Below are 22,568 nucleotides of genomic sequence, written 5' to 3' on the forward strand. Positions count from 1 at the left end.
TAAGTAATTTTATCTTTACCGATATTTCTTTCTACCAATCCTTACTGATCACAATAGTATTTATATGCCTTCAGACGTACCCAATCGAAAAAGACAGTCTGAAATAATTGGTAACGACCAGACTACAGGTCCATCACCAGCTGACTCCAAAATGAGCGGGTATAGGTAGACCAAAACGATTGGTAACGACCAAACTATAGGTTCATCACCCTGCAGCGTCCAAGATGAAAGCTTAACACAGTGAGAGAACGTACAACAAAATGATTGGTAACGACTAAACTACAGGGCCATACCCTGACGATCAATAAATGAAATTTTATCGCAGTGAGAACAGATAGGCAAAAATGATCTGTAACGAGCAAACTACAGGTCCATAATTCATGTACGACGTAAAAACCAACTGAGTTATGAATTTTTAAGTGGAATACCGGGCACCGGAGAGTAAAAATTACCCCTGTAGGCTAAACCAGCCCGTAAAGATATATTTTTTTATTTAGAAATTTGTATATAAAAGGTTTAAAACATTATTAACTCCAATAGTAGCACATTTAACTCTATAAATAAATTAGGATAGGAGATTTTTAAAATATTAATATAATGTGAAATAACTCTTTGCAAAATCAAATTTCTATTATTAAGCGCTCCTTTTAAGTACATACACAAGCAAGCTCAGATGCATAATTTAGCTTACGTTAGATTTTATTGGAATATTTTATTAAGTGTGGTTTTAAAATGGTTCAAATTAATGATAAATATTTTCCACTTTTAAACATATTTCTGCCCACTTATGGTAAATCTTTTGGATGACGTGCAATTTTGATTTAAGAGCTCTGTAAAGTTTAGTTTTTAGGATTAACTTTGTTCATTAAATGGCCTGAAGATGATACGAAACATTTATTTTACTAATTGTGATCAATCCTTTTGCCTTTTAATTAATCATGGCATTAGAAATGTTGTTTATTTTTTTAGCATTTAATAAAAATGTCTAGCAGAAAGATTTCACCATAAATATATATTTTGTCGGGTAGGGGTCGAGAAAATCGGTTTTATGTTCATGAAAACTGTATTATATTACCAATATTATTATTAATCCATATTTGCTTAGTGGTCACAATCGACCATATTAATTATTACGATTAATTATTCTTTTTATCTAACGTTTTTGGTTGTGATGAAAAATTAATGCCACGAACGGGATTCGAACCCACGACCTTCGCTCAATACGACGCTGCTCAACCACTTGAGCTATCGTGACTTCGATCAGAGAGATATTTCATCTCAACCAAAAACCTAAGATAAAAAGTATAATTAATTGGAAATAGTATTATTCTTCTATTCTACAGATGTTAATTTTTTTCATTACGAAAATAACATAATGTATTGGTTAACTAGTTGACGACGCATAACGTCATAAGTAAAAATATGTGAAATATCATGGTGTATTGTGTAAATCATAACTTTCATTGTTCTATGAAACTGGGCATGCAAGTTACTTTTATGAATTGTTAATATGTTTTTTTTTTTAAATATTTCATGTTTTTTTTAGTCATAACACTAGATGACAGGTGGGCAGCACCCGAAGTCGATACTTGTTTAAAAAAAAGAAAGACTATTTTTTATGAAAGTGTGTTTCTTCGGAATAGAGTGGGTCAAGATAAAAAAACAGATTTTTTGTTGCTTCCAAGCGTTTTAAGTGAACACATTATTTTTACGGGCCTTCACCGGTTTATATTTATAAATCGTATAGTCAAGGTATAATCATCGAGAATACATTTCATACAGGGCTAATTTATTTGTTTCCACCTTCCATTTGAACTGGAAAGCCGTCCACAAAAACAAAACAAATAATCAGTGTAGTTTTCAATTTTTTTTTACGTTTGGCCGATAAAAAGGAAAATTAGTGGAATTTTACTGCCTGTTCGGTCGCGCCGTTAATTTCGGGGGCCCCCGTCAAAATTTACCAACGCGCCTTCTGCTTGAATTCCCTCAATCAAAGCCGACCGCTCACCTTTGTTCAGTTGGTAAAACTGCATGGCCGTTGGTCAAACGTCTTTCGCGAGTGCCCCGTTTGTAATTTTCTCACTTTTCATTCTGTTTTCCTCTTTTCGCCTTTTCCTCTTTATTTTACTCTATCTTTACCGTTTTCACCCTCTGTTATTTCGTTACGCGAGTGCCAGCCGTGGAACCCGCAACATAGAAGAATCTCTGATTGTGTCGAATCGCCGAACGGTGAGTTAACCTTATTTCAGTTGATTCTTTTACGCCTTTTTTTTACCCATTATAATTCTCCCCTTTCATTTTAATTTAGTATTTATACAGTCCGCCGCAAATATTAATGGTCCTTCGGTCAAGGATTTAGTTTTATTTATAATCGGCATAATTAATATGTACTTGAACCTCTTCAGTATTGTTCGAGCCTTGCCCCGGTAATGTTTCCGCTTCCTGCACCATCTGACCAGGATTGGTTCCTTTTTTATTGACCGTGGGTTTTTGTGATTTAATTTGTGTTTTAATTGAGGCAAATTAAATTAATTTTTCCGGGAAGTGTATTTTACGATAGCAATATTGAAAAATAAATACATCATCCAGACATCCTATCTTTCGTGTATGTGGATGGAATCGATGACTGTGATGTAAACTGCTCAAAAATTAAACGGAATATTGCCAATTTTGTAGTATTTACTTTCCCTAGCATTTGTATTTTATGTTTATTAGAAATTCTTATGTTTTTTGCTGAAGGAAAATTTAATAAGGGATTTTGAAAAATAACAAAATAAAAGGTTTTAATTCTATAATTTTGTTTATTGGTCACAATAATGTTTTTAAACAATTAATGCCGTGTGCTCTGTTAGCTAAAACCTCTGTGCCCCTGTCTGGGTATACTATTAATAAGGTTGTTTCTAATTTCATAAGGAATTTCACTCCATAGATGTTGCACTGCTGCACTCAGTTGTTGCAGGTCAACTGGCTGCGGATGGTGATCGAAAAGCCTTCTCTGCTATGCATCCCACACGTGCTCTATGGGAATGAGGTCTGGAGACACTGGGAGAAGGTTTTCTAAATTAATGAACAACTCTGCCTCTATGAGGTGTGACAATGTCATCCAGAAATCTCTGCCAAGGAGATCCCTGGTTTGTGGGATGTAACCCTCGATAATTTTTTTTCTAGTCCACCCTCCAGTGGAAATCCCAGCCTAACAGTCGTGTCAAAGGTGCATATGAATTGAGACCAACTTCCCACCAACGATTACGGATCTTTTGTGTTGATAAAGGAGTTACCAAAACATCTTGTACTTCATTTAGGATCTGCGGGCACTACGGAAAGGGTTCCGACCTGTAGCAATGACAATATGTCTGTCTTCCCCTAAGCTGGGCGCATACTAGAGCGGTATGGCGGCGCGGCTTGGAGAAGACTTCTGGAAGCCGGCTCCGTGGCGCGCTACCCCTCTAGTGTGCGTCGGGGTGGTCGGAAATCGTTGAGTTCGGGTATATTCGGCTGCCCTCGGACGCCATATTTGTAAAGAAGCTAACGTGTTGCTTTGTTTACCTTCTCTTTTGGAATAGTAATATCATTGTTTCAAGATAAGTTTGAAAACAAGATCATTTCCATAAAATAGTGATATTCTCCAAACGTAAGGTGTTTGGTGTTTATTTTATGTACCCATGCTTTTCGTTTTCGTTTCTGCCTTTCTTCCTATAAATAATTTCCTCATCACTACTATTTATTATGAATACAAGTATTTACGGGGACACTGCAAATGCAAAATCAACATTAATCGCCTTCACAATTGCGGTCCGCGCGGTGTCGCTTTAGAGTCGTAATGCTCTAAGATCCATTACCAAGCCTCCTATTGGCACTCGCCAACTGCCTCTGCGATATCTTGCCGGTGACCTCGATGACAAATTCTCAAAATAATATTGCGAACTTCTCGTTCGAGATTATGTCTTTCCACGGTTAAAGAGAATAAAACTAAAATTAAAATGGAGAAAAGGCGAGACAATTTTTTGTTTGAAATTTTCCGTTTTTTAATATTTTTATTACTTTCTACTTGATCAAATCAACTATATGAATATATCGTTTGAAAGCATTTTTATGTAGATTTCAATAGAAATATAGAAAAATTATCAAACTTTTTCAATTACCATACTATTTCCAAAAAACAAATTTTTTCAAGGAAACTAGGTCATAATTTATTTTCGTAAAACTAATATGAAATCTCGTTTTAGCACCTCTAGAGACCCTAAAATGAGTAATCTTCATGTTTACTGTATAGTATTGTAAATCCAGTGTTAAAAAAATGATAACAGTTGTTTGTTTTTGCGTTTTGTTTTAACAATCTAACAAGAGTATATCGATTAATTTAATTAAAGTTAATAGTATAAGAATAAATTACAAATATCCCTATTAATTTTTGAGCAGTTTATAATGAATCGTTTTGGGCTGTATTCAGGCTGAATGAAACAGTTGTTATGCGTTATTGGGCAAGTTTCTAACATTTCGAATGGCTTTTGTAATCGATAATGATCAACTTCTATGTTTTTTTATGTATATACACGTTCTATTTATGTCGTAAGTCAAGGTTTTACGATGGATATACAGCCGTTTAATATGAAAGATGTTAATTATAATTTACAGGGTCGGTTCAGATTAGCGGCGCGGTCAGATTCGGCCTGCATCAGATCTGAAATTTAAATATAGCTACAATTAATATCGAAGTCCCAACGCGTTGTTCCAAATAAAATGGATCGCCGTTCAAGAGAGCGGATCCATGGCAAGCGATAAAATCCTAAAACATGCAAGTCGACGGACAGTTCAATTAAACTATAAACTACATCCGGCAGGGGGACTCGTTTATTTCGCCTTCGTATTATGTCCGAACGACGGGGGGATTTAAATTGTAAAGGAGATTTTTTTCTTTTCTAATTGTAATGGATCTGCATGTTGACCCTGAGACGAGATCAATAAACTCTGAGATGTTTTTCTCGTCTCGCCTGTAAAGCTCAGACCTTTTCCGTTGAATTTATATAGATTTTTTTTCTTTCTTTTTTTATGAAGAGGCAATCACCAGTTAGCAGAAGAAGCTTTGCGCAGTTTCTGTCAGGTTGATGTCGTAAATGGTAGCTTTGTGGAAATATAAAACCTCATGGTGTAAGCCTAATACATTTTACAGGCGGAACGACTTTACATTTTTTTTCTTTTTTTTAAATGGCCTTATGAACTTTGCAGATTAGCTAAAAAACATGATGATATAAAAGCGATGATAATCACTCTGCTACCGCGGTCCCTACTCCCCCCCCCCCAAAAAAAAAGTCTTACATACAGAGTTTACTTTCTTATGGAAACACGATAACTTGCTTACTTACCTATGAATGTATAAATAATGTACAATTCATTTCCATTTTCTCAAAGTTACCATTTTTCACGAACAGAAGGGGACGGATCCCCCTGGATCACGGATTTGGGCCAAACTTTTTTTGGTGATTCTACACTCCAAAATATTATTAGCCACTTATTGTGAATAGGTCCTGATTTCGCCAAAAACAATTTGAAAATTGAAATTTTTCATTTTTTACTATTTTTATTACTTTATATTTGATCAAATCAACTATGTGAATATATCGTTTTAAGGCATTTCTATGTAGATTTGAATATAAATATAGAAAAATTATCAAAGTTTATCAATAACCAAACTATTTCCAAAAACTAAATATTTTTCAAAGAAACTAGGTTATAATTTTTTTCCGTAAAACTAATTTGAAATCTTGCTTTAGCTCCTCTAGAGACCCCTAAATACAATATAAACTTTGTTTGAATTTAAATTTATTGATTTTCTGACCCCTAAAATTTTGAGATGTCTTTTTCGAATATTTGATTGGAATCGTTATAATTAAAAAACGGCTAAAAAGATGTTAACGTCAGACGGACCATTTGAAAGAAGAGGTAGCTTTTAACGACGTATGTACCATTAAAGTATATAATAAATAGTTCAATAGGAATGGTATTCCAAGACACTGACATGCAGCAATATTGACATAACAACTAAAATTAAGATGTGTTAGGTCTAGAAGTAGAACTGCTGATTGAATACTGCAGATCGGACACCTGCTTTTGGGGCAAACCCCGCGCAGGTATCCCACTCGTAGAGAGAGAGGTACTTAGTGTGTTGTCATGGGCGAGGAGTGCCGCGCCTTGGCCTCTTACAGGAAGCGAGTAGGCATGGCACCCGAATAAAAATAGTCCTTAAGCACAAGGACAAGTTGGGTACAACGCGTTTCGCCATCTTCGGTCGATGCTATGTGCGTTATTTCATCAGTACATTTACACCAAACTGTCACATACCCACCCCTGGAGATGGCACATACCCACAGACTAGAAAACAGAAATGGCCGGCAAGCAAAAATGATCAATGACGACGAAAGTACAAGTTCACCGTCTTTTCCCAGACCTCAGGAGGAAATATCACAATCGAGCAGTATTCTTTGGTTTGTTGAATTATTGAAAATACAGCAAGACTTGGTCATTTGTCGAATTAATTGTCAGGGATTAAACATGACCAGTACGTTTAAACGAATATGGTACAAAATCTATAATTAACAACCAGGAACGATATAAATTTATAATTTATGAAAATACGACGACGAATATCAAATGCCACATTGTCTCATACCCTTAATTATCAATAAGCCCGTTACACTTGGGCCATTATAATCGCTTTCAGTTTAAATATTTACAATTCAATGGGTATCGTACAGTTCTAATGGGGCTCGTTTAGAATATCAATACTATGTTTTATGTTTTAAAAATATTTCCTGCATATAAAGTTGAATTATTAATCAAATTTATTCTTGTATTCTGTAAATAATTAACACTAAATAATTATTATTGACGTATTTTTAGTTTGAACTTGTTATCCATATTTGCCTCTAATATAAGACATAATTGCTCGGTTAATATGTATATTTAATTTAAACTTAAATAATAATTAAACTTAAATAAAAATAATAATTCATTGAAATAATTAATTTCGTCAATTATACCACTAAACATAAATGGATTAAATAATAATTTTCACTAACGAACAATCGGGCCATTAGCAATTATGCGGTTATATTGTAATTTTCTCTATAATTCTTGTGTAGCCCCTTTGTCGATTGATGTTCAGGATTAGGATCAATTTCAATCAAACTGCCTTTAAACATTGATTGATTGGTATTTCATCAATTGGTTTGTACATCGGCCTCCACACACAAACCCAGTTTAAAAACTACCTCCTTGGTTTAAGCCGACCTAGGAAAAAAAGTAAACAGAGGTAAAGTGGACGTAGTTGGGGGCTTGGCCTGCACGAGAACACACAATGAGAAAACGTCGGCGATCAGGTAGAAGTGGTTTCAGATACGGTGGAAAGAGGAGAGAGAGAGAGAGAGAGAGATAGAGCAAGAAAGAGAGGAAAAAAGTAATGCCTCTTTCAACAAATGAAAACCCCCAGACCTATTCATACCGGCCCATTGTGCAACCTCCGTCAGCTGCATACCTGTTGGCAGCGTCGCGTTTAGACAGCGGGGCAAGTTCCGGCAAATTTGCCACATCCTCAAACAGAGCAAATGTTTTTTTAAGTATTCTAAATGTTGGTGGTAATGGCTGTGGATGGCGTGTTGGAAACAAGAAAGATGGCGGGTTTTGTTAAGAAATAGCCTAGAATCCTTATAATGCGCAATGTGATCAAAATGCGACAGGATGTCCCGTTTTGGCTGTCAGGGCCGAAATTTAAAAAGAATCTTATTTCATTCATTAATTTCTACTTATGATAAAATATTAAATAAACTTCCAATCAAAATCGGCCGACCGCGACGTTTCCCAGCGTTTTAACGCGCACGCTTTCACAACCACAGTTGCGAAAATTTCAAAATGAGAGACTTACCGGGAAAAATTTAAATCACTCTTTTCCCAGCCTTTTGTTAAATACCTTCAGGAAATTGAGACAGCCGACCGACCCGGCGTGGGCGAGCCCACGCAGACCCAAGACCCATTCCAAGGGGGCGGAAAAATATGTAAACAAAATAAAAGTGGCTCCTTGGGGGTCCGATTAAATCTCAATAAACTAGATTACCTGTTAGATCGGTCACGACTGTGATAGAAAAACAAGAATTATATCAATTCAGGTTTAACCTTTCCATGGTGTTAAATATTGATAAATGCCTTGTAAACCAATATCAAAAAGGGTTTCTTTTGTGATTCATTACTAAAGTGTTACGGCTTTTTGTTAGGATTAAATATGACATACTAGTAAAATCAGTTACACACACTTTTCCTCTAGCTATAAATTCAATAAATTTATTCATTCTGTATGTATTTTTCTTTCGTGGTCAACTATTGTCGATAATTTTTATCCAATTTCAAATTTATTCCAATTTTGATATAATTTTTTTTCTACTTTCATAGTTAAACAATATTTATACAGGTTTGTGCTTATCAAATGATTTAAAATTGAGAGAGCATGGTTATGCGTAGAACCTATATCCCTACTTGATATGTTAATAGTTGACTCCTTGAGCTTGAAAGGAAAGCCACTACATATTTTAACAACCTATTAAATTTTGTAGTTTGTAGGTAATTTTCCTACAAATCGCCATCCATCGAACTTATATTTTCACCTATTTACAACAATTTTCGTTTGATCAATTCGTTTCCGCTCCCTTAGTTATGCCAGTTTTCATCCAAATTTGCAACCGTCAAACAGCATGTATATTTATAAGAAACGGCAACTTTGCTTCGATACAATTAACGATCATCCTCCAAAATTGTGATTTTGTATGAAAAGATAATTTTTTTTTGACTGGGGCTTCCGACATCTAGGTCATTTCAGCCCCCAACCAACTCTATATTCTATTTACACTTTCAAACACTACATTCATACAAATAAATACATTCATACACATAAATATATCCATACAATACACTCATTCCGTTTGGTCGGTGGAGTACTTGATATTCCTCCACCGACCTATACAAAACACTAATCTAGATTGGGGTCGATGGAGTACTTTTATAAATATTCCGCCATCGACCCCGAACACACACTCATACGCTCTCAACGTTCGAGGGGCGATGATGACGTTATATTTCACCCTCGCCATTCTCGCTAATAAACACATGCACTCAGAGAAAACATATAGACACATAACACATAGAACATATTATATACAATAAAAACCCCAATTTCTTCTAAAAAGCGGAACAGCGGACTCTGAAACCCGCCGCAGTGCTCGAGTACCATCTTTAGATTGGATGGCATGCCTACACGCTGAAGGTACAATAAGCCAGAAGGCTGCAGTGCCTGGGGAACACAAGCCCCGCTTCCCGGCATCCCTTCCATGCCTACACGCTCTATGTAGGGAGCCAAGGCATGACATGTTTCCAGCATGTGAGATACATCGAGCAACCTTTCTCTGCATAAGGGGCACCTTCGCGGGCTTTGGCCCTGTGAAGTGAAAAGACAATTATTGAGGCTTCCTTGAACCTCATTTTAGATAAAATCGTGCAGTTTGTTGTCAGTTGACTTATTTAAATTTTTATTGTTAATTTTGGTCTGTGTATCTTCGATGTTTTCCTCTGACACCACTGAATATGGAATTCGAAACACTAAGAATAGGCAGAAACGACCAAACCCCAAAAACCTTACGGTTTATCGAAAAAATCATGATTTACGTATATGAAAATATCAATACGTGATACAAAATATGGTTTAGAACAATCAATGAAGATTGTCATAGATCAAAAGTATCAATATATGGCCAATACATGACATTCAGACGTGCTTCCTCTTCTCGCCATCATCAGAGATGGGACTTTTAGATCAAAACAGCGAGATAGGCAGATTCATATTATCAGAAACCACCAAACTGCAAAAATGTGAGGGTTTAGAACAAATAATCAAAAATTGCTAGATAAAAAGTATCAATATGTGGTAAAACTTAGATTGTTAAAAGCGTTTCGTCTTCTTCAGTGAGCAGTCTGTGAAACCACTAACACTAAAGATAGGGAGATCAAAATGACCATAAACATCCAAACTGCGTGTTAATCACCCCGCAGACCCCAAATTACACTTTCTTTTTCTGCTGAGACCTTTAATTATTCGCGAGACCGTCAATTATTTAATAAATAATACTCAAGCTCTTGTAAATTATTGTTTATGTTGTAATATTTACTTTGAGTCAGTTAAATTTTACTCTGAACCATTTCTTTCTCGACCAGGCTCTCTCAACTGCCTATCCTCATCTTTCACGACAAACTGCATTCTTACTTCATATGTAGTCGTATTTCTCCCAAATATATATTTATATTTAGTAATTATTATTTTATTTATTATTATTTTACTATTATTTAGTAAAAGGTAAATGATATTTACGGTAATGTACAGCAGTCAAGCGCCAATCAACATCACAGCAAATTATCTTCCCATATGAATTCATAGTTATTTTTTATGTCTATGCGGTTTTCCTCTTTTTTTATTTTTTATAGGGATATTTACGATTCGAAGTCGAAGAAGGATTTACATGTTTCCCCCCGACATACCTAAGTTAAATTAATTAAACACTAAAAATCCAGAAAATTCTCCAGTGACGAACTTCGGACGTAAGACCTTAAATTTATTAGAGGCTTGCATTCCTGCATTTATTTTATGACCTCCTTTGGATTGTAAATTTGCAGAATTTACGGCTTTAGAGACAACAGTTAATATATCGCTGTCGCCATAGTTGAATATTTCTGTAAATGATATGTTCTCGGAACAACCAGCTTTCGCGGTGTGGTAACTATTGTTTATACGCGGCAAGATAACTAATTAGTTTCTAGTTAATAGCTAGACGGTAGTTCAGTACCACACGCTACACTATTGATTCTATTCAACCAATTGCATAACGAAGTAGTTTAAAATGAATTAATAACCCAGTTTTCATCGGCTAAAGACAAATTAAACCTCTTAGTTTCACATTCTTGGTTCCCGTGCTTGAACCTACTTGTGGCTTAATATTCTACATGCACGTTTGTTCAATAGCATGTACCTTTTTTCGAACAAATATTTTATGAAGGCCTCAGATTTTAGTGAATAAACCGGGCTAATGGTCTGTTTATCACAATAGCTGAATAGCTGACAAATGTCAGATTTTCCTTTGGTTATGATTGTCTGGTCTGGGATTGGACCCTTGTAGGTAATTGACCTACGTCAACGTACTGAAATATTGCCTAATAAATCACTTGTCATATTTTAGGAAATAAAACGATATTATAAATATTCTATTTATCCGAGAACAAGTGGACAGCTGTTCATCGTTAACCTTTCAAGTTTTTATGGCTAAATGTTGTCTTAGAAAAAGACGAACTTTAGCAATTTTGTTAAAAGGTTAGCTGGAAATCCCGTGAGTTTAGTTAAAGAGTGTTTAGATTGGCGCCAAATAAATCAGTATAGCCAATACGGAATAACACTCCGCCCTAAACTCACGGGATTTCCCTTCTAACCATAAACAAAACAGCTGAAGTTGGCATTACTCTGAAGCAACTTTGGGCCAAAATGGGTTAAATTATAAACTCGATGTGAAAAATGTTATGTTTTGGCTAATATAACAATGGATTCAAAACGCAATAGTGGGATGAAGAGCAAGCTGATTATTGAAGATTTTATGATCTGGAGATTTTAATTGGCATCCAACAATCAGTTTTTCCAATACACACTTTTTTACGGGGGTATTTCAACTACAAGGCTGTATGAACCCTCGGGGTTCCGGTGTTTTTGAAAAGAAGCACATGAAGGGCCGCTGGATTCGAACCCGGGATCCTTACCTTGCAGTGATGAACACCGCCTAAACCGTTGCGGCCACGCCCCCTAATAATTAGCCAATGTTATAAAACTAATGTTGGCATTTCTTTGAAGCAAGAAATGGTTACAGGCTTAAAATCGTTTTGTTTCATCTGAAGAACTTGATTTGAGTATAAATTTCTCGTATTTAAAAAGTTAACACCTCGTGTTTAAAATTAAGCCGGACTCTTAGTCGTTAAGACGGCTTCTAATTGACATACCGCAATTAACTACAACCGTTCAAGACAAACGTAGAAAAAAGAAGTGATCAGCCCTTGACGTTCAGGGAGGCTGGGGTCCTAATTATTATTTGTAAGATGGATGATAACTCCGTGGGTCGCATAATTACAGGGCGGGTGGGTAAACAAAGCTGAATCCCCAGGACCCATTAATACCTGAGTAACAAAAGTTATTACCCGGTCGGAGTGTGCCCGTCCTTCTTGTAAACTATTAATGAATGCAAGCAAAAGGCGTTTACACAGGTGTTTCCGTCATTACAATTGGCAATTGTTTTTGAGCAAGCCTAGTACAAAAAAAAAGGTTAAATGTGGTTTGGCTTAAACACGATTTGACACTGGACAAATTCAGCAGAGATAAATTAGTCTTTCCAATTCTTCGAACGTTTTCAAAAGCGAATTAATGATTGTGGTTTTACCCTGAATTCACAGTACAATAACAACATATAAGATAAATTGAAGGTAAAATACTTACTTTTTAACCTTGATATACCTAGCTATTGAAAAATTTCAAGTACTAAATCAATTCAAAATTATTCTCTGTAAAACCATGTCCATGTTTCCAAAGCAAATTGAATATTACAGTATAACATAAAATTGGAGATAATCAATTAATAACTAAAATATTTATTAATATGATATTCATTATTTGTTATGACTTTTGAACATGAATATGTAATATAAAAGAGAGGAGGAAAATAGGTTTAAAATTAGCCATGAGTGTATTTTTATTTATTATTAAAGCTTTTAGGTTGATTTTTTTTTTAAGCCACTCTCTCTCTCTCTCTCTCTCTCTCTCTCTCTCTCCCTCTCCCTCTCCCTCTCCCTCTACCTATCCATCTTCCTCTCCCTCTCCCTCTCTCTTTACTCTACACGCAACTCAAAATCCTTTTCCTCAAAAGGTTCCCGAATTATAAATGGATATGTATGTTTTAACTATATTAAATCTCTCTCTCTCTCTCTCTCTCTCTCTCTCTCTCTCTCTCTCTCTCTCTCTCACACACACACACACACACACCTTTTTGGTACTCTTTTTTCTCACCGTCTCCTTTCCTCCTACTGCCTATCCCTTTCCATCTTCCTCAGTGTGTTTTTATCGCACCAGGAATTACGTTACTTTTCTACTCTATGTACTCTGACTTACATCCCACCCATCTCTCTTTCTCTCTCTCTCTCGTTCTCTCTCTCTCTCTCGTTTTCTCTCTCTCTCTCTCTCTCTCTCTCTCTCTCTCGTTCTTTTTTCTCTCTCTCTATATATCGTGTGTAGAAACTGAAAATTTTAAAATAAATAATAATGTGTGGTGTTTAGTGTCAATTATTATTTGGAGATCCAAACCGCACCTCACTATCTCCAAATAATCATAAGGATTACTTAGAATATTGATGTATTTCATCGGTAAAGGAATTCTTTGGATTTAAAAATCGAAATTTTTTACATATGGTTCTGTCCGTACAGTTGTGACTTAGTTTTAGATGTGAATATTATAGAAATCGTCATAATTCTGAGATAATAGGCAATCTGAACTGTAGGAATTTAGTAATTACCATAAATTCCCTTCAACTTCTTGTTAACGCGTTTATCTCATATCGTGGTTTCTGTTTATAATATACGTGAATTGGAATGTAGAACTATCATTTAAATTTAGGTAATATATTCATTTTACTGTAATTCGAGACGGGTTGAATATATTTTCGTGATTCTGTTTTAATGGCCTCATGAATTATTCTCATGTTGCAAGCAGGCTTCCAGGGCTGCTTCCATCGGCACGGGGACCGGGGATCCACGGAGGCTGTTTTCCAGGTTGATAACGTCGTTACAAAACAATCGATGTTTCCACGGCGCTGGTGTGCCGTCGTTACATAAATCCAAAGGCCGGTTCTCCTTTTAGAGTGTGCTCGAGCATGATAACGTTTTGACCCCCCTCGGCAGGGGGCGTCATGAAAATGATCCCATAGTTTATCTTCGACGAGTAGGCTTCGTCCCCTCTCGATTTCAATGCGTTTTCGGTCGATATTAATGCCACGGTCGTCGCGGGAAAAAAAGTTGGGACAGCTTGGAAAAAAGCTTCTAAACAATGAGCACACTTTCCAAGTAAAATACTACTGCGTGAATGTATCACTCTAATTCCGCCATTTTCTGAAATTTCATGTAATAAACAAAACTAGATCAAATCTTTTCACTTATAATATATTTTAAAACAGCTATAACTACACGTCTCATAAGTTGATCTTTACTCAATTTCAATCTTATAACAAATTTATACACCTGAATTACTACATCACCTTTTTTGTATAAACGCTGGCAAAAAGCCTTCGTTATGTTTTAATATACATAGGTTATACCTAGTTCTTTACATATTCATTTATACAATACAACAGTGCGATCAGCATTTGAGATGGGAAGGGTCACGGCCTCGCTTTCACATAGTAACCATTTGTAAATGTTTTTGTTTTCTTGGCCAATTTAGTTATTACCTTGCTAAAAGAGCCTTTATCGAGCTGACGTGTACCGATTTTAACCAATAAACCTTAAATGTTACTAAAATCTTCAAAATTAACGACAAAATTAATATTAAATATTCCCATCATGCTGATATTTGAGATTTCTTCCTGTAAGCCAACTTCCTCTCTCTCTCTCTCTCTCTCTCTCTCTCTCTCTCTCTCTCTCTCTCTNCTCCCCCTCTCTCTCTCCCCTCAGTATATCACTACTCGTTCTCACTCCCTCTCTCTCTTATCTTTCTTTCACTACTACACTTTTCTTAATAAAATACACTCTTTATTTCGCTCCACACTCTTTTTCTAACCCTTTTATATCTTGATATTCTGTCTATCTACCAATTGGTTGTAGATAGATTGATAGGTTGAGAGAGAGAGAGAGAGAGAGAGAGAGAGAGAGAGAGAGAGAGAGAGAGAGAAAAGAAAAGAGCAATAGGGAACAGAGAGAATGAGAAGCGTTTGAAAGAAAGAGGTACACACTCCCATTCTCTCCCTTTTTATCGCTTTTTATAATTATTAATTATTAATATATTTAATATGTTATCCAATGAACACTAGTCTACTACACTAGACGGGTGATATTATATGGATTATGGATACTTATGTTTATTTACATGGGTCAAACAAGGGGATAGACATATGTATTAATATATTATATATGTATATACTTTTCGCTAAGTTAACTAAGTTGCTGAATTGTTCCGACGGTATTTGGATAATCAATTAATCACTTAGTCTTGACGGAGTTAAGTTAAAGAGAATGACAATTATTCATTTGGTTTCATGTGTTTTCCGTTGAAAGTTTTCCCTCCATCTTTGACAAAAGTAAACTCTGGAGCCCCAGAGGCATTTTTGGGCAACTGTTATAAACTTAGATTTAAGTTGTGTTTAACAGTTTAAAACTTTACTTTAATTAGGTCATTTAACCGTAAGCTCTTCGCTTATTCAATGTCGGCCCGGTCTGACGTACATAACTGACCAACTTCGCACTATTCGACCGAGCTTTCTCAGAACCGTGTCATTTTTGCCCCCTTTGACTTGGTCTGGGGCCGTTTAGAGGGCCATTAACTCCATCCAGCAGACACTCGCGCTGGACTTGCACGTAATTAAATCTGAACCAAGGACGGCATGGTCGGTGACCCGACTGCAGCCATAGTTGCCAAGGCGGCCTTCCAGCCTGCATCAGCTGGACCAATTTGCATTCCTGTTCCTTCTTATCTCACAATCGGTCGAGACTGACTGGAATCCCTTGTAATAAAAGGCAATTGTTTCTTGATTGTAATTCTACAAAGGGTAGGGGGACATTTAATAAAAAAGATTTTTTATAGGAGGCACTATCAGCGGCAAAAGATTTTGAAAATTACCATAGATGACGTTATTTCCGTACTCGCCCACGGTTTGGAATACTTAACATTCCATGAATGGAATCCAAGAGTAAAAGAGGAGCTTAAATGATGAGCTCTGATCCATCCAGTTTGGATTCAGATCCAAGTACACAACTGTAGATCAGATAAATTAAATCACACATATTATTTTGAGAAAGCTGTAGCAGATAAAAATATATTGAAAAATGACAAAAAAGAGAGAAAATTTGAAAGATTATAGGCTGAGATGAGGAGTTGGTGTCCGAGTGGATCGAAGTCACGATAACTCAAGTGATTACAGCAGCGGCGCATTGACCGGAATGTCGTGGGTTCGAATCACTAACTTTGTCATCTAAACCAAGACGTTAAATAAAAAGAATAATTAATTGAAAGAAGTAATTTAGACAATTAATAAATGGATAAAAATATATGTTCAGCTTTATTCCTAGAGTATAGGCAACAAAATCTAATACAAAGCTAAAATTATTCCCAAATGAATATGTCGAACTTTTGACCATCTACTTTTCGGAAATACTATTCCAAGTTAGACTACTACTCTGATTGGTTTGAAATCGAGGCTAGCGAACCACAAGGTAGCATCCTAGGCCCCCATGTAATTGCTATATACAAGTGACCTCTGATGGAAAACATAACAGTCGCAACTTTTACCTATGGCACAGTTCAGTCGAAATATTACCCATCCACGAACCGATTGCAAATGACAGTCAAAGCATCCATGAATGGTCAGGTACCAGGAAGGACGAAATAAACGATCAGAATCCGTATATACAAATTTCACAATAAGAAATAAGCAGACAAAACAATTGTCTTCTCATATCAAAGCTCATATCAAAAAGAAAATAATTTATTTGATTTAGTTATTGGGTTGTCCGGAAAATAATGCAGGATTTTAAGTTTTCATTAAAAAAAATCTATATAAAATATTCTGTTTACGTTTACAGGATTACTCATTTGTATGAATGTCAACACTTATTAATCCTCTTCCAAATGATATTGTTTGTTTACCTCTGTAGCATTCCGCTACTTGGAAATAATTCAGTCATCCTTATAATGTCAAAGCGAGAATTTCGTACGATTTTCTTTTACGAGTTTAAACTCGGCCGAAGCGGAGCCCAAACGGCTAGAAACATTAACCAAGTCTGGGGCGAGGGTTGTGTTAATGAGTGCACTGTGCAAAGGTGGTTTAAAAAATTTCGGGAGGGAGATTTCAGCCTTGAAGATGAAGAAGGTCGTGGAAGGCCTTCCTCTCTTAATGATGATGTTCTGCGATCAGTGGTGGGTGCAGAGCAACTCAAAGTCAGTAAAACGACCGTCGCTGACCACCTCAAGGCGATTGGAAAAGTGAAAAAACTCGAAAATTGGGTTCCACACTCATTAAACGATCGCCAAAAAAATCAGCGCTTTGATGTTTGTGCATCACTTCTTTGTCGAAACAAAAATGACCCATTTCTGGCCAGAATTGTTACATGTGACGAAAAGTGGATTCTCTACGATAACACTAGACGTTCTGGACAGTGGCTCGACAAAGGAGAAGCTCCAATACATTTTCCAAAGCCCCCAACTCATCAAAAAAAGGTAATGGTTACGTTATGGTGGGCTTCATTTGGTTTAATACACTACAGCTTCTTAAATCCTGGCGAAACCATCAATGCTGAATCATACTGTAACCAAATTAATACCATGCATCAGAAATTGGCAGTAATGAAGCCCTCTTTGGTCAATCGGAAAGGGCCCATTTTGTTGCATGACAACGCTCGACCACATGTGTCACGTGTAACGTCACAAAAATTATTGGAGCTTGGCTATGAAACTTTGCCTCACCCACCCTACTCTCCGGACCTCTCGCCTACTGACTACCATTTTTTTAGACACCTGGACCACTACTTAGAACACATAATATTCAAAAATCAAACGGAACTGGAAAATGCATTTATTGACTTTATCAATTCTAAAAATTCTGAATTCTTCTCAGACGGAATTAATAAGTTACCAACACGTTGGAGAACATTGCTTTAAAGTAACTAGTTTCTTTTTTTTTGTTTAATACCAAAATCCTGCATTATTTTCCGGACAACCCAATATTTCATTTAAGGGCACTCTCAACACGACACACAAGAATGACACATCAACACGGAAAACAAACACTTTGAACCCTGAAGATGATCTCAATAAAGATCGAAACGTTGGCATGATAAAGAAAATGTTTTTCTAAAACCAACGTCACACCAGACCGCACGTCACGATTTCCAAATAATGAGTTTTAATAAATATAATGTTTTAACGAAAAAATAAAATTTATTTTTCGTTCGTTCGTTTTAAAACTAAACCATAAAACTCTTATTATTTTTTTCTGTAAATCCGGATGTAAGCGAGAAAAAATTCCGTTAAGAGCAAACTTCTATAATGTAAACTGTATCGCTCCTCCACTGAAGCGCTGCAGGTAGTGCCCGACCCTACCTGTCCTCGGACTGGGTCGGTAAAGGATTTCCTGAAGGATTATAAGATTATAAAGGTTTCTCCAGGTCTGAGAGGATGGAAGTGGCTCAAAAGACTTAATTTTCTTATTAGCCTCTTAGCATCTTTAATAGTCGGGAAGGCGAGAGCCGGCTGCCTTAATTAAAACAACGAACAATAAGCACGGTAGAATGAGAAAACGAATCACACAATATTGAGAGATTCAGCGAGTCCAGGCGAACCTAAAAATTTGATAAAACAACTAAGTTAATTACATATATTGCGAGAATTCCTCTTAGGGTCTCCAAGGTGAAAAATGACAGAGTTTAATCTTTTAAAAATAAATAATAAATCAAACATCAAACAGTTAAAAAACGAACTCCAAAAGCAAGAAAAAGTTATTAACATAATAAAAAATAATAACCGCATAAAGTACAAATAAAATTATTTTTTCAAATTTTTTTAAGGGCACCCTACAGCGGTCATTTCAACCCCGAGCGCATGCGAAATATTACAACACACATTCAATACGCATTCGTACAAATAAATATATTCACACCTATATACATTGCATTCATCCTATTTAGTAGATGGAGTCAAGAGACTTCGTCCATCGACCTGCATACAATAACAAACTAACCTAATTGGGGGTCGGTGAGGTGGTACTTTTGTAAATATTCCGCCATCGAACCAAGTCACACAGCTCGAGGGGTGATGAAAATGCTATTCCAACAATCAGCCCCTTCCCATTCCCTCTAATAAATACCCTCATACAAAACCCTGAAACACAAAACATATTTTGAAGACTTTATCCAATAAAAAATTCTCAATTCTCCCCCAATTCAACTTTTATTGTTGATTTTTTAATAACATCGCAATTTCAGTACTGCCAAAGCCACTTCTATCAATACATTTAGGCTGTTCCGTCTGTATTTTTGTTCTGCCTATTTTCGCAGGTTTGGTCAGCTGGGTTTCAGTTTCTTGATATCTTCATTTTTGGTTCTGTCTCTTTGATATTTGCTACTTGGTGTTTTGCTAAACAGATTATCATATTTTGTATTTGTTAAAAAATTATTAATAAAAGATTTTATATGATATTTAAGTCCTTTTGTGATCGTCAAGTTTCAAAATTTAAAAAGTAATACTTAAACACTTATTAGGTTATAACATGATAGTCCTTTTGTTAACTTTTATTTACAACGTGAACATTACCTCACGGATCAAAACTTAAAAAAAAGTGCAGTTGCTATATTGGTTCATAAAAATGGGAACCTATCCGACATTAAAAATTATAGGCCCGTAAAGCTACTTTCAATATTTTTTAAAATCTGTGAGAAACAAAAAGAATATTACAATTTTTTCAGAAAATAACAGTTAAAATAGGAGGCAGTTTGGCTTTCGAAAATCAAAAAGCACAGAGGATGTTAATTTTTCGACTGTCTATAACGATTTGAGAAATGGTAGGAAGTAGGTTGATCGACTGTTTCCAGATATTACAAAAGCTTTTGACACCCTGTATATCACGAAATTTTAATTCAAAATTTGGTTGTAGACGGCAGAAATATTGGATATTGCATTGAAATGGTTCGAGTCGTATCTTTCTCAACGCGTATTGGAAGTAGCCTGTGTTCGAATACATAAATAGACAATGGGTTCCCACAAGGCTATGTGTTAGGTCCCCTTTTCTTTTTAGTGTATGTTATCGACATTTTGTGCACTGAAAATCTAAAAGAAGCATTAATTGCCTATGTAAATATTTCTGCTCATTACTCAGGCTAATCTTGCAAGGATGTAGTAAGACAGTGGCTTTCTGACATGAGAATGGACTATCGTTTAGTAGTAAAATCAGGTTTATGTGCTTTTGTTTCCGTAATTCGATTCACACTGTCCTCTGTCCTAAACGTTATCTATTGTCAACAATGCTCTCATGTACCTTTTCCGAACCGTGAGGAAGTTTTTCGGTAGATGTGAAAATTATATCGCCAAATATATTTAAAAAATATATATATAATATGGGATGTCCTATAACTAGCTACTACAACTAAAATTAATATTTATTAATCCATTTATGTTTAGTGGTCTAATATTAATTATTTTAATTATTATTTTTATGCAAAGTCTTGGTTAAGACGAAAAAGCTAGTGTCACGAGCGGGATTCGAACCCACGGCTCAATACGCCGGTGCTCTAACCACATGAGCTATCTTGACCGATCCACTCGGACACCAACTCCCCAATGTGCAATTAGGAATCCTGTGGTTTCGAATCCGTTCGTGATACTACCTTTTTCGTCTCAACCAAGATCTTACTTAAAAAGAATAATTAATTGAAATAATTAACATTTATGTTGAATTGTTTTCTGTACTTAGGCCCTAAGTGTTTTTATTTGGTCTCTAATAAATCAAATGCGAAGTAAATCCCAATTACTAAAAATGTCAAACGTTGGCTCTAAATCCAGTCCATGCATCAACTGTTGATCCATTGGTGACAGATTGGCCAGCTTCCAGAGTATTTTCCTGTACCACTGAGGAAGCACGCATTGTGAATTGTGGCCCGCCGGACATCCGTACGTAATTCCGTTTGTGCCGTGTACATCTGTTCGCGGGTCGAAGGCGTTCCCATGGAGATACGGGGCCCTTGGAGCCAGTGCCCTACTGTCCTTACTATGCCCTGATCGCATCACTTCACCCTTTCTTATCTTATCAGGGAGAAAGATAAATCTTTCCTCCCACACCTAAAAGAACAAGCTTGTCTTATCGTGTACATTCCGTTTAAAGCAGCTGGCCTTGCTCAGCAAGCGTTGCTGACGTTTCTACCAAACCGATTTCACTCTATCCGGCTCGGAGTTTGTAATGTTTCGGCAATGTTGAACCCTTTCTTTGTGTTACATCAACCCTTGACTTTATTTACATGATCACCTAATACTTTAAATTCCCGTAAATTTACGTATTTTTAGTATAAACTATGTACCGAACAATATTTTTTTGATAGTTGATCATATTACTAGAAAAATTATTTGCAAAAGAACTTGTTGTTTCTGCGAGAACTTTAACAAGATCAGCTGACTTAGCTAATTCCTGGTGTGTCAGACGGGTTTAGGCTTTCCGTCATCTTCAGTGTTAGGTCTCGCCCTGCTTATAATCCCGACAACCCAACCCAGCAAGTATAGGAAGACCAAGTAACGATCAAATTTGTATTTTTAGCTTAGCATATTTACTCCGTAAAGACGTAAACAATTTGACAACAACTTTCCGACAAAAAAATCTCAAAACAATTCTAAAAAAACTTTTTCGGCTGTATTTTCAACTTTTAATATTAAAACTTAATTTTAGATCAAAATAGGTTAAATCTAATGTACTGTTTGGGGAAATAACTCAAACATTTTACAATCTTTACTCAAAAAACCGTTTGTAACCTATTTTAAACTTTTACAATTAAAACAGACAACGGACAAAAAACTTGAGTCTAATTCCTTTTTCTTAAAACCTTATCTTGTTCTAAAAGTCTTTATGATATGTCAATTCGTAAAACAGACTTTTAGGTAAAAAAACAATAACGAATCACACCTTTTTTAGAGAACACAAACTGATAATACGTTTTTTTTTTTAAAAAAAAGCTCAAATTATTGTATTAAATATATTATCTAATATACTATCTTTCAAAACTTTTTGTGAATATAATGCCAATTCGAAAAAGAAAAACAGACTTTTAAGTCAAACAAAAGACAAACCTATTTTTTGGAGAACAATTCCTCTTCTGGTTAAAAACCTCAACTATTGCCTTATCTTTGTTCGTAAAAACTCCTTATCAATATAATGTCAATGCGTGAGAGCGATTATTAGGCCAAAAATGTTGATTCAAAACTTATTTTTTAGAGGGAGGAACTAGAAACGCTTTGTAGATAAATTTTCCTCTCTTAAATGTAAAACCCGATATCTATGTTTGAAAAAACTTTGTTGGACCAAAAGTCTTGATTGCAAACGAAGATTGTTTTTATATTTTTATTACAAAATCGTAATCTCATAAATGCAAAAAAAATTTAGAAAAAAGTCGTTTAAACCCTGCCGTAAATTAATACTTTTTCCTTTTTTTTACTACACTGAACAATCTTGTTCACGAGTAGTCGACAGTCCAAAGGACGATAGAT

At 35.7% G+C, this 22,568-nt stretch overlaps 1 protein-coding gene across 8 annotated transcripts in view; it reads left to right on the forward strand.

The window, feature by feature from the left end:
• Positions 1–22,568, forward strand: part of LOC106661434 (autism susceptibility gene 2 protein homolog) — a 345,697-nt gene that overhangs the window by 117,854 nt on the left and 205,275 nt on the right. Inside the window, exon 1 of one of the 8 annotated variants that reach the window (XM_024225595.1) lies at positions 2,017–2,229. The exons of the other annotated variants lie outside the window; for them this stretch is intronic. Coding sequence (XP_024081363.1) covers positions 2,032–2,229 — 198 coding nt within the window. The 5' untranslated portion in view covers positions 2,017–2,031. Of the gene's footprint in view, positions 1–2,016; positions 2,230–22,568 lie in introns of those variants that run through there. 8 annotated transcript variants of the gene reach the window in all.

Source organism: Cimex lectularius, unplaced genomic scaffold (genome assembly GCF_000648675.2).
Source record: "Cimex lectularius strain Harlan isolate CLEC.00 unplaced genomic scaffold, Clec_2.1 scaffold16, whole genome shotgun sequence".
NCBI classification, from domain to species: domain Eukaryota; kingdom Metazoa; phylum Arthropoda; class Insecta; order Hemiptera; family Cimicidae; genus Cimex; species Cimex lectularius.